At 44.4% G+C, this 13,156-nt stretch overlaps 2 protein-coding genes across 2 annotated transcripts in view; both read left to right on the top strand.

The window, feature by feature from the left end:
* Positions 1-191: 191 nt before the first annotated feature.
* LOC140562607 (schwannomin-interacting protein 1) overlaps positions 192-13,156 on the top strand; it is a 13,144-nt gene continuing 179 nt past the window's right edge. Inside the window, exons 1-7 of the mRNA XM_072688382.1 lie at positions 192-377; positions 2,937-3,055; positions 5,926-6,043; positions 6,148-6,348; positions 9,772-9,895; positions 10,205-10,298; positions 11,151-13,156. The exon at positions 11,151-13,156 is cut by the window's right edge and continues 179 nt beyond it. Coding sequence (XP_072544483.1) covers positions 348-377; positions 2,937-3,055; positions 5,926-6,043; positions 6,148-6,348; positions 9,772-9,895; positions 10,205-10,298; positions 11,151-11,223 — 759 coding nt within the window. The 5' untranslated portion in view covers positions 192-347 and the 3' untranslated portion in view covers positions 11,224-13,156. The remainder of the gene's footprint in view (positions 378-2,936; positions 3,056-5,925; positions 6,044-6,147; positions 6,349-9,771; positions 9,896-10,204; positions 10,299-11,150) is intronic.
* LOC140562808 (interleukin-12 subunit alpha) overlaps positions 12,692-13,156 on the top strand; it is an 8,472-nt gene continuing 8,007 nt past the window's right edge. The window contains exon 1 of the mRNA XM_072688663.1: positions 12,692-12,871. Within this exon, the coding sequence (XP_072544764.1) occupies positions 12,692-12,871 (180 nt within the window). The remainder of the gene's footprint in view (positions 12,872-13,156) is intronic.

The following is a 13,156-nucleotide window of genomic DNA, read 5'->3' as shown; positions in this document are numbered from 1 at the left end:
TTCTCATGTCTCTTACAGCCACTTAGCCCCTCTCTCTCTCTCTCTCTCTCTCTCTCTATCTCACGCACTCTCTGGATCGCCTGGGAGGAAAATTACGCTCTCTCTCTCTCTCTCTCTCTCTCTCTCTCTCTCTCTCTCTCTCTCTCTCAGTGTCTGTGTCTCTCTGTCTCTCATTTACCCGCTCCCTCCTCCCTTCCCTCTGTGCGTGGTGTGTGTGTGTCTGTGTGTGTGTGTGTACGCAGGGAAGGTAGAGCGGCTGCTCTCTGGGGACGCGTCTCACACACTGCAGTGCTAGGCAGGGCTGTTGATGCTGCTGCTGCTGCTGCTGCACTCTGCCATGCTGAAGGATGGTGCACCAGGAGAAATGCCTTTACCAGGTGAGCAGCTTTGGGATGTGTTTTGGGATGAGTGCGACCTAGAACCACCTATCTAGAATGGGAAATGTCTATATTTAGGCTCCTTGGTCTTATTGGTTACATTAGAAAATTTACCAAAGGCTTGTTATGGATGCTGGCATCCGTATAACGGACAGGGAAATGGGGGAAATGGGACGGCCTGACATGTTGACTGGTTCTAATTCAGGTGAAGATGCTGGGGGGCATGGTCACATCCAGCGTTCTACTTCACCTCGCAATTCCCAGTTGTAATTCCTAGGCTTCATCCGTCCACAGAGCAGCAAGTCCTGCCTTTAGCAGAGAGTGGGAGGACCTCACGCTCCTCAGAATGTACCAGAAAGCTGCTCGACTCCTCCATCGACGACGTTACATCACGATCTGCGTCACGAAGTCTGCTGGGTTCTGTTTTTTTCCCACATTTATCCACAGCAGGCCTATCCCAGAGCCAGTGGGAGGAAGCTCGGAAGCTCGGAAGCTGCCAAATTTGAGTCTGAGCCACACCGGGATTGGGGTGTGGCTTTGGAGCGAAGTAGAGAGGAGAGGATGGGAGGGGGCTGGTGTGTATCCACCTGAAAATAAACCTCCACACCTTCTGCCTGGTCCCGGGAGACAAGGAGGAGACGGAGGAGGAGGAGGAAGACGTGGGAGGAAAACAACATGGAGTTTGAGGTCTGGAGTCTTGGAGCTGGATGATGGATGGCTGCTCGTGTTGCTATGGGAGAGAAAAGCATTCCGTATGGAGAGTAGGTTCTAGATCTTCTTCGTGTACAGATGAAGCACATGGGACACATCAGGACTTCTTATTTACACTCGAAGCGAAAAAGGTTCTAGATAGTGCTTAAAAATGGGTTCTTTTGTGCTATACAGAACCATTTAAAGAAGCACCTACGAGAAGTCTTATATGTAGGACCTTTAACCAGGCAAAGATGCTTTCAAATGGTTCTTTGAGTTGACATGGTTCTGTATAGAACCACAGCCTTTACTACATCCCCAAAAAGGGATTTTTTTCAAGGGTTCTTGAGTAAATGTATTGGTTCTGTGTAGGCGAAGAACTGTGACAACTCAAAGAAGCATTTGAAAGCATGAATGGTTCCTTACCTGGTTCTATGTAGCACCTAAAAAGGTTCCACTATTGTTATGACTCATCACCCTTTCAGTACTCTACAGAACCCCTTTTTGCTGAGAGTGCAAGTAACCCTACAGGGACCAAGGAACAAGACAAGAGTCTTTATTTAAGGCTTAGGTTCAGTGTGGAACCATGAAACCTAAAACACCATTTTTGCTTAGAGTGCTAATAACCCTTGTGGAACCTCCTTTTTTATGGGCGTGGTTTAACAGATTGAAATACGCCCGCAGCTTTGAGTTCTTCTAGGGTTATTTTTACACTCTAGGCAAAAAGGGTTCCTGTCAGTATCTTTCTTAGTGCTATATGGAATACAAAGGTTCTATTTAGAACCATTGCCTTTACTACAGCCTTAAAAAGAGGTTCCTCAATGGCTCTATTATAGGAATTGCTTCTAAATGTGCGAAGAACCATAACAACTCAAAGAACAGTTTTAAATGATTCTTCATGTACAAGCAAAATATCATGTAGTTGGTTCTTGAAAGGACCTTTAAAATGACTCTATATAGCACCTAAAAAGGTTCCACTATTGTTCCACTAACTCCCACAGGAAACCCTGTTTAGTACAATATAGAACCCTTTTGGCTTAAAGTGCAAAAAATCTTTGAGGACCCCCACCCTCTTTTTGGGTGTAGATTAAGATACACCTCCAAACTTGGTGGACGTAGTTTCATCAACAGCTTACAGTGAGAGCCAGCCAGGCTAAAGTACAGCTTCCAAACATGGTGGAGGTAGTTTCATCAACAGCTTACAGTGAGAGCCAGCCAGGCTAAAGTACAGCTTCCAAACATGGTGGAGGTAGTTTTATCAACAGCTTACAGTGAGAGCTAGCCAGGCTAAAGTATAGCCTCCAAACATGGTGGAGGTAGTTTTATCAACAGCAACTCGTCTTTAATTGGTTCTGTATGGCACCAAAAAGGGTCCTATGGATTGCGTGTGTGTGTGTGTGTGTGTGTGTGTGTGTGTGTGTGTGTGTGTGTGTGTGTGTGTGTGTGTTCACGTAAGCGAATATTGTTTTTGGGTGGTCCACTGTCCATCAAATGCCGACAGGCATGTGGCAATGTGGCAACCAATGAAAATATGTAATTTCACATTCTCTTACTAGGTCTCTCACTCACCCACTCTCTCTCTCCCCCTTTCCATTCACTGAGAGTAGTGATTTCCCCTCCAGCACAAGGACAGACCTCACTTCCCCACCCTTCTCTCCTTTTTCCACCTAAACCCCACCTCCCCACCCCCACCAACGGACCACCGAAAGCCTACTGACCACTCTATCTGTAGTCTTACACACTACTGCCCTTACGCTGTGTAGTAAACGGGCTCGTACCGCTCAGTGCTGGCTCGTCACGGCTGAACTAGCTTCATCATTTATTTAACGTGTGTGTGTGTGTGTGTGTGTGTGTGTTTCGTGTGCGTAGGCCCAGAGGAACGAGAGGGAGTCGATCAGGCAGAAGCTGGCCCTTGGCAGTTTCTATGACGACGGACCCGCTTTCTTCACTGGCTGCAGCAAGGGTGGCAAAAACTGCCTGTCCTCACGGTGGGTGGAAGTGTGTGTGTGTGTGTGTGTGTGTGTGTCTAAGAGTGTGTGGGAGTGTTTGTACACACTGTGCTGGCTTGATTGTTCTCCCAGTGTGTAGAAATTAGTGATATAACCCACCTCAGTGCATTACATCAAGGTCCACCATCCAAACATATCCAGCTAAGAGCAGCTCTATGGTCAGAAACTGACCACCGATTAATGTCTAGATCGCAGACAACACTCACTACACATGGCTTTCCAGCAAGTTTTATTTATTTTTTTTTGAGAAGGTGGTTTACAGAAGTTTGCTTTGTCTCCACAAGAGGGCAGAACATTATGACTACTGAGAGGAGTAGACCTTAAGATCTACTAAAGGTAGATCTACAGAACATCCACCAAACCCAGATTCCATCCATCAGACTTGCCAGAGAGTGAAGCGTGAGTTGCACTGCTCCATAGTCCAGTAGTGAGGAGGGTTGGACCTCATGACTGAGCTGATGCTGCTCCCGGATGTTTGCATTTCAGACTAATAGCACTTACAGTTGATCAGGGCAGCTCTAGCAGGACAGAAATTTCAGCTTGTGGCAAAGGCGTCCTACTCTCTTAAAACTTTTAAAAACCAAGGTGCTTCAAGGTGGTTCCTTGAGTGATGCCATAGCAGAACCACTCCTGGGTTCATAAAGTACCATGTTTGTAATAAAGAAGGATGACTGTGAGTGTGAAGAACCTTCAAACTGGTAAAGACCTTTAGACTCCAGAAGCATGGGGTCATCATCCAAACATTGTGAGATACACCCATCAGCTATAACGTCAAGGGGTGGATATACTAGCAGGAAAAAATGGCCAAGCATAAGAACCTCAGGACAAGAACCACACTGTGATGTTCTAGACAACTGGGTCAGAACATCTCCAAAATGTCAGGCAGGTCTTGTGGGGTGTTCCCGGTATGCAGTGGTCAGTACCTGCATCATGGTCGTGGGCACTCAAGGCTCTTTGACGCACATGGATCTGCTTGGTGTTCCAGGTACCACAAGACACCTTCAGAGGTCTTGTGGAGTCCACACCTCGGGTCCAGGGGTCAGAGCCGGTTTGGCGGCAGGAGGGGGACCTCCTCAATATTAGGCAGGTGGTTTTAGAATGTGGTGTCTTACCAGGGTTAAAACCTCTGTAGTCTAGTTACAGTGATGTAAGCCACTCATCTGGACGTCCAAGCCCATGCAGAATGGAACCACAGAAGCAGAAATGGGCAAGGAAATAATAAGAGCCAGATGAGGTTTAGTTCGAAGGGTGACTTTTGCTTTGACGGAGCGGAGAGACAGTTCCTATTAAGTGGGGATGGAGTGAGTGTAGGGTCTGGAGAGGGGTTTCACGGGGGAAGTGGAGGCACCAGCAACACAAGAAACTCCTTTCATTGCATTAGTTCCCCTCTTGATGAGTTTATGGTAGGAGGAGGAAGGAAGGTATGACTTTGTGCGCCACAAATAATGTAGAAAACATTGTCTCAGTGTAATCCATCATCCTGTAAGCAATCCTGCAGTATTAACCTAAACAGTCGAAAAGGACGAAAGTATTGGGACACTTCAGTCACGCGTTCAGTCATTGTTTCTTCTTAAAAATAGTTTTTTTCTGATTGTTGGAGTAACTATCTCTACTGTCCAGGGAAGGAGGCTTTCTACTAGCTTCTGGAAGGGCACTGCTGTGAAGATTTGATTGATCACACTCAGTAACAAAAGCATTAAGGTCAGGATGCTGGACAATCATAACCCCACCTCATCCCAAAAGGTTTGGGTGGAGTACCATCCGTCAAATCCAGGGAGGACAGCTCTTCCAACTGCTCCACAGCTTAATGCTGGGGGGCTTCATATCCCTCTACTTACTCTAGCATCCAGCTCAGGCATCTGCTCCAAAGAGTCCTATTGTATTTGTGGTACTTCTTTGCACATCTGTGCACACCTGTCAGCGATTCAGGCAACTTCAAGTAGTTGGATGCATTCATTAGAAATAATGTCCCCCAGCATTTGGACCAAACAATTGGTAGTCAAATTTTGGGACGTTTGGTGAGAAAAAGGGTTCATTTGTGTAGAAGAACATTGGTTGCAACCAGAACAAATAGGTTGTACTTAGTTTTAGTCTGAAATTAATGTAGAGTACGTTGATTTCTGTGGAACTGCTGTGGGAGCTGAGCATCCATCTTCAAGTTGCATTGCTAGTGGCAGTCATCGGAGACCAAGCACTACTTGCCATTATGGGGCCAGTAGAGCACAAATAATTTGAGGTCGAGTTATGGAGACACCTTTGTTATTAGAAAATGTGCTTCAGCATTGTGCTGTATTTAGGTCTATGTTGGCCATAACACTGCTTCTTGAGGAATTTCACATCAACCTTTATGAGGTGTAGCACCCCTTGCTGGACTGGCATGATCACAAGAGCATTTTAGGGACATTTTGGCTTTCTTTTGTGGACAGATAGTGGCCCAATGGACTTAGACGCTGTACCTATGATCAGCGGATCAGCGGTTCGAATACCGATCATGTTGCTAACCATCGGCAGCGGAGGCCAAGAAAGAGCACTCCTGGGTAAATTTTCCCCTGGAACAATGCCGCTTCAGAAAGCTGGAGTCTGAACTGGTCACCTTTTTTTAAAATGCTCATTAGGCATTTGTATCTGAAGCTAGGGGTTTCTAGTAAAGTAGACGGTCTGCGAATGTTACTTTCATAGTTTCATAATCTGCCAGATTAAAATAGATGCAGTGCTGCTTTATGCTGTTCACGTCAAAGACATGCTAAGAATAAATATCTAAAAGACCTGGTGCTATTTCTGGATCCGCAGAGACGTTTATTTTTACCACCCATTCGTCAAAAATGAATGTCTTTCTTCTTGAGTTTCAGGCTTCAGAATGGGGTGAACCTGCAGATGTGCTTTGTAAATGACAGCAGCAGTGATAAGGACAGCGATGCAGAGGACAGCAGGACTGAGACAAGCCTGGACACACCCTTGTCTCCAATGGTACCTGCATTTTAACGTTGCTCTAGTTGCTCTAGCACATCTGGGAAAGTTGGGTTATGGGTAACTCTGCTGACCACTGTAGCATCCTTGTGTGTTCTATTCAGAGTAAGCAGAGCTCCTCCCTGTCGGACCGGGACACCGGAGAGGAGGACCTGGAGCCGGAGGACTGTGAGTTTTGGCGGGTGCAGCGGCGGCTGCAGGAGGAAGCCCGGGGAGCGCTGGCCCTTGCTCGTCCCATGGCCCGAATGCAGGTGGAGGTTGAGCGACAGATACAGCTGCACCGTCGATCCCCCGTGGCCGACTTGGTCAGCATTCCTCACAATCATGCAGTAACATTAATATCCAGAATGAATCTCTAATAACATTAATATCCAGAATGAATCTCTAATAACATTAATATCCAGCATGAAGCTCTAATAACATTAATATCCAGTATGAAGCTCTAATAACATTAAAATCCAGTATGAAGCTCTAATAACAATAATATCCAGTATGAAGCTCTAATAACAATAATGTCCAGTATGAAGCTCTAATAACATTAATGTCCAGTATGAAGCTCTAATATCATTAAAATCCAGTATGAAGCTCTAATAACATTAATATCCAGTATGAAGCTCTAATAACATTAAAATCCAGTATGAAGCTCTAATATCATTAATATCCAGAATGAAGCTCTAATAACATTAATATCCAGTATGAAGCTCTAATATCATTAATATCCAGTATGAAGCTCTAATATCATTAATATCCAGAATGAAGCTCTAATAACAATAATATCCAGTATGAAGCTCTAATAACATTAATATCCAGAATGAAGCTCTAATAACAATAATATCCAGTATGAAGCTCTAATAACATTAATATCCAGTATGAAGCTCTAATAACATTAATATCCAGTAAGAAGCTCTAATATCATTAATATCCAGAATGAAGCTCTAATAACAATAATATCCAGTATGAAGCTCTATTAGCATTAATATCCAGTATGAAGCTCTAATATCATTAAAATCCAGTATGAAGCTTTAATAACATTAATATCCAGTATGAAGTTCTAATAACATTAATATCCAGTATGAAGCTTTAATAACATTAATATCCAGTATGAAGCTCTAATAACATTAATATCCAGTATGAAGCTCTAATAGCATTAATATCCAGTATGAAGTTCTAATATCATTAATATCCAGTATGAAGCTCTAATAGCATTAATATCCAGTATGAAGCTCTAACAGCATTAATATCCAGTATGAAGCTCTAATAACATTAATATCCAGTATGAAGCTCTAATAGCATTAATATCCAGAATGAAGCTCTAATAACATTAATATCAAGTTTGAGGCTCTAATAACATTAATATCCAGTATGAAGTTCTAATAGCATTAATATCCAGAATAAAAGTTTGCATTAGTTGTCGTATAGAAACAGCATGGTAGAGGGGGCTGAGCTACCCCCTGTATCTGTACCTCCACCTATACAGTGGAGACATCTATGGATCATTTTTGGCAATCACCTAAAATCGTGGATGTGTAGCATTCAGGAAATAAGGAGCATCATGTGTTTCTTATAAAGTGGCCAATGTCTGGAAGTGTTAGATCTGGGTTTCTAATAAAGTGGAGGGCTGGTGTGTACAGTCCTGAGGTACCAGGACTGTTGCCCGACCTGCTCTTGTAGAGAAATTCATAGGAAACGAGCTCGGGCTCGGGCAGATTTTCTGGACTTCACCTCAGTTAAGTCATTAAACTTTTGCTTTTTTTTTCCTCGTCCCAACCTTCATTCTTTTCTCTTAATTTTTGTTTGCTTCCTTCAAATTTCTGCGAAATTGCAAGCTGTAATTTCTGCGTGAAGAAATGGTAGAACTCCACTTTCCCTGATGATGGTGAAGAGGTGTTAACGTGTTCTTGACTGTACAGTGCAGAACCTGCCCCACTAAACTCTGAGAAAGTGAAACCTGGAGGGCAGCCCCAGGTCGCCGCACAAAGTCATGAGTGTTACACGGCGAGCTGGCAGGACGGCGGTTTACAGAGAGCGTTCTATGAATGGGAGGGTTTCTCAGATTGTTGTGCAATTAGAGAAATTTGAGTGATTGTTGATTGTGTTGACCACAGAAAAAAAAAAACACACACCAGCACCGCTGTCGCCTTTCCGTGAAATGAACTGATGAGTCCGTGCAGGATGCTTCTGCTTTTGGTTTTCGTTTTACACACAGGAAAACCTCAAGTCTGTGTCCGTAAAGGGCCACACTGTGGGACCAGCGTCCTCCTCAGGCCTGCACACACACAGGACCAGTCAAAAGTTTGGAGACATGTGAGCTGATCATCTTGGGTGACACACAGGTATCCACTGTAGATAGGATGATGGAGCTGGATGGGCTGGAGGGGGGCTCAGAGTAGGCCTTCAAGTAAGTTGTAAGGAGGTGTTGGGTCATATTTAGGTTGTACATTAACATACTGTAGCTGCATGGTTTTAGAGGTATTTACACCCTCACACACACATACACACATACTTAGGCCTACTTTAAGCCCCCCCCCCTCTTCAGCCACGACTTCCTAACTACTAGAAAAATATGGTCACCCTAGCATTTGGATCAGATGTTTTTAAGATGATGATCAGCACACATTCAACAACAATCGGGTGTTTCCAAATTTTTGACTGGCATGGTCGACGTCAAATCTTAAAACCTGTTTGTTCTCTCAGGCCATGATCAAGGTCGTATATCCATATTTTTGCCATTTTTCCACAATTTGATTCTGGAAAATTCTGGAATTCAACATATTGTGTTGGATGGACCAATAGAAATGCTCCAAAATTATTGGCTTCCATTGAAAGTTAAGAAAGTTTTTCCTCCACTTCGGCCCTGGGGGTCGCAGTCCGAGAGAGTGCGGCCAATTGGCGCTCCCTCCCCACATCACTCTTGAGCGGTGTTGGCCGGCACAGGCCCCTGTTAGCTGTTGTGGTGGAGCTTGGGACCCGGCACTGTCCTCTGATGCTGCACTGGTGGCAGATTGTGAAGGAAAGTGGTGTCCGATCTAGCGCTTTAACATTAATTTCAATGATACAGAATTAATATTAGATGTTGATTAAAAAGTGGGACAAAAATGACAGTCTTCAGTTGGATACTATTAATTAATCAATTAAAAGTGAAATTTTCTTTGGTCCATTTGTTCTGGACTTGCTTAAATACCAACCCAAATCAGTTCAATTGTGTGTGGGTGTGGCTAAATTAGTTTTTATTTAATTACATTAGCATTAAATTTATTTGAATTACATAAATAATTTAAAAATGAGTAAAAAGTTTACCAAAAAAATGCACAACACAATGAACAACACATTTTTTAAAATAAAAACATTCAATCTATTATTAAACTAAATTACTAAAGAACATCAAATATGTACAGTATGTGTCATTAATGGTCAATTAATGATTTATCAGAAATAGAAAAATTTTCCTCGAGAAAACTTTAAAAATGATTAATATTTGCATTATTTTTTATTATTATTTAAATACTGACTTTTGTTTTAGCTGATAGGAGACTGAAAAGTAAATCTGTGCCATTGTCCATCGCTAGAATAGGCAGAGGTAATATCTGGAATGGTCAAAGGCAATTTATATATATATTTTTTACATAATAAATATTTATATGATCATTTTAAAGTCAGTTAATAAATGAAGGTAATAAATAAATGAACGAACGAATAAATGAAGTGTGTCCTGACAATTTCTCCTCCAGCTGCCGCACCTGCCACACATCAGTGAAAGTTTGATGAAGAGGAGCCTGAGGCCCATGGACCTGAGGGACATGAGCCTGGGTCAGCTACAGGTCATCACCAACGACCTCCACTCTCAGATTCAAGGTGAGTTGTGGCGTTTGGATTCAGAATCTTAAGGACTAGCCTTCCTACGTCCCCTATTGTGTTTATTCCCCTTAAACCCACCCATGCAGAATGTAAACGTAGTTATCAGCAAGCTAATTAGCGTATCTGTAATGAGCGAATCTTTGGAGTGTTTTTGGAGAGTCGTCTGCAGCACGTTTACCGATCCATCCGAGCCACGGCCTTTAGGAAATGCCCGTGTTTGTGTTGCTGGGAAGTTTTGATCTGTTGCCATTTCTGACTAGATCAGAACCCAGCAAGCCTGGAAGCTAACGTCTGACCTTTCTGTAGGTCTGAATGAGGAACTGGTACAGCTGCTGCTGTTGAGGGACGAGCTTCATGTGGAGCAGGACGCCATGCTGGTGGATGTGGAGGACTTGACCAGGTCAGGGGTCAGCCTGAGACTACACTCTTAAAACTGCCAGAGAAGAACCATTTTTGGAAAAGAGCTTCGACCTTTACGTTGACTTATTCAACCTTTAAGGGTTCTTCTCTTCTACAAAAACACTTCTTTTGGTTTTATTATGGAACCAAAAGTGGTTCTTCTATGGTATCACTTAAAGAACCCTTTTGTTTTTTAAGGGGTTTAGGCCAAAAACACAGATCCATTTGTTCAGTACTTACCAGAACTGGTTCTGAATTCACACTAGGCCTTTGACACACAAGAGGTTTAACAAAGTTTCCCAGCTCTGGACCCGGAAAACCCCTGTCTTGCATAATTTAGTGTTCTCCCGGCTCCGACACACCTGATCCAACCCGTTATCTAGTTAGCAAGCCCCTTCCCAAGGGGTTCTCCCCAATTCGTAAACTAGCGAGAATCACTTCTGGGAATTGTATAATTTCTACTGGTGTACGAAATGCACATACACTCTGTCCAAATGTTTGTGGACACCCTTTCTAATAAATGCAATTTGGCTTTACTTTAAGTTGCACCCATTGCTGACACAGATGTGCAAATGCACACACACACAACTTGTCTAGTCCCTGTACTAGTCTATTGGCACCAGGCGTTGACTAGAGGGGTGTAAAGCCCCCCAGCACTGAGCTGTGGAGCAGTGGAAGAACTTCTGGGATGTTGGGCAAATCATCAGTGGTGATCATCATCTTATCACTGAATACAAACAAATCCTCACAGCAATTCTCGTTCTCTTTTTAATCCCCTTGAGGTGTCCCAATACTTTTGTCCAGACAGTGTGTGCGTATTGTGATCTCACACGATCCATTTATTTCTTCTCAGGCACGCGCACAGTCAGCAGAGACACGTGGCGGAGAAGGCCCTGGCCAAGCGGAAAGGAGCTTGCTCCCTGTGACCTCAACCCCGCCCCTACCCCCCTTCCGCCGTCTCGCCGAGGCCTTCACAGCACCGGTTAGCGGAGGCAGAGAGCTGTTAGCACTACGTGTCGTGGTAGCGTACGCACCGAGGTTTCCTTTCTGTCCGTTTTGACTTAGACGTGCGTATCTCTTTCCCCCCTCGTTGCAAGCTTTGTGTGGATGTATGTCGGTCAAAGAAAAACACGCCGTGAGCTTTCATGCATGCCCACACTGAAGCAGAGCGACGGGCTCCGCTGTGTAAAAGAACGTAGCGCACAAAGCTAACCGTTTATCAGCCGCTAGAGAAGTCTCCATAGGCATCAGGATCGTCATCAGGTTTTTTTTTTCCCTTCACTTCATTCTTCTTTGAAATAGTTGTGCCAATGACGTTCTTATAACGTCCTTCGCAACCTGCAGATCCTTCTCTGGCTCCTTTGCTTGCTGATGTTCACGTAGCTTAAAGCAGGGTGAGGACAATTCGGGCTAAAGGGAGCTAGCCATCCATCTGACGTGAAGCAGACCGGGCTTGTGAGGTCAAACAGTGAGCACTTCGTTGTTAGTTGAGGCTGCTAGGTGTGGTGGTAGGTACTTTTCTGTGTTCACAGTGAACTGCTACGACTTATTCGGAGAATGTTAGCTTTATTTTTCGCCCATTCTCGAGGGAGGTCGCATGTGCTGCGTCCACCGGGGTCAGTGCTGAAACGAGACGGAGATGCTGGTGTACAGAACAGAGTTCCGCTGAAGATTGTCATTAAAATAACGTTCAAGCGAGGCATTAAAGGAGAAGTCCGGTGAGAAATCAAATGATCGTGATCGATCACTGACCCCAGATTCAGTCCATCAGCCAGGACATGCTTGGTATCTCATGTGTGCTTCTTCAGTGACGAATGGGATATGCTAGGCTAATGTTGCTAACCAACACTGGACTTAGATTGTCACCAATCTCATCTCTGTAAACACATGCATAAAAACATCTCTCAAAACACACCCAGATCTTCATTACTTTGGTAAATGGATGTAGTTTAGGAAGCGGTGTGGCTTACTTCATTCTGCAACACTGAAAAAATCGTCTCCAGCTGAAGGGTCGTACAACGGTTCCCATATTTTAGCTTAAACATTTAAAAAAAGGTCTATCCAGGCTGTTTCCTCCCAAAGCCCTTGCATTTAAATGTTAAAATAATGAAATTTCAAGCCTTTATTTACAGAGAAAAGATTGGTGGCAGTCCAAGTTTAGTTTCTGTTCGCAACGTTAGCCTAGCATCTCCCTCTCTATCCTGGGAGGCTGAGGACTGACTCATCCCTCCTCCGAAGCATCACCAGGCAACCAACGCGCTCTGAGGAAAGCGTCGGGTACCCAGCTCTGATCCACCAGCTAGCAGACACCCTGAAGTGAGAGCAGTTGTGGCCAGTTGTGCTCTCTCAGGCTCCGGCTGCTGATGGCTGGCAGCATGACCTAGGATTGAAACCATGGAGGCAGAGCCTTGCTCCACTGGACCACTCGGAGCTCGAGTTTTGCTGATTTCTATGGCGAATGAAATGTGCGTCCATCGCACCCTACCATTCGTGGCACCGACCCAAACGAAAGTGAGGTCTTTGGTGGGAAGGCGGAGTCGGCATGGTCTGTACAGACTGCGGAGGGAGCTGGAGGTGAGCAGCACAGCTATGTACCCTGATATTGGCTTCTTATACGAATTCCCGTTCCACCTTAAATGGAGCTGCAGTATCGGACATGCAGCTAGGAGCGCCAGAATGTAGCTGCTTCATCGTTTAAGGTGACTGTTGACTAAAAGGGAGTCTTTGACCAGTATATCATGATCAGAGGGCCACCCCTCACCCACTACCCAAACCCACCCTCCGACTGCACAGCACAACCTCAGCCAGGCCGAGAATCGGGGCTGAAATTGTGTAGTGTACCACATGTCAAAAGCACCG

The sequence above is a fragment of the Salminus brasiliensis genome, chromosome 9 (genome assembly GCF_030463535.1).
Source record: "Salminus brasiliensis chromosome 9, fSalBra1.hap2, whole genome shotgun sequence".
NCBI classification, from domain to species: domain Eukaryota; kingdom Metazoa; phylum Chordata; class Actinopteri; order Characiformes; family Bryconidae; genus Salminus; species Salminus brasiliensis.
This window is presented reverse-complemented; position numbering and strand designations above follow the sequence as displayed.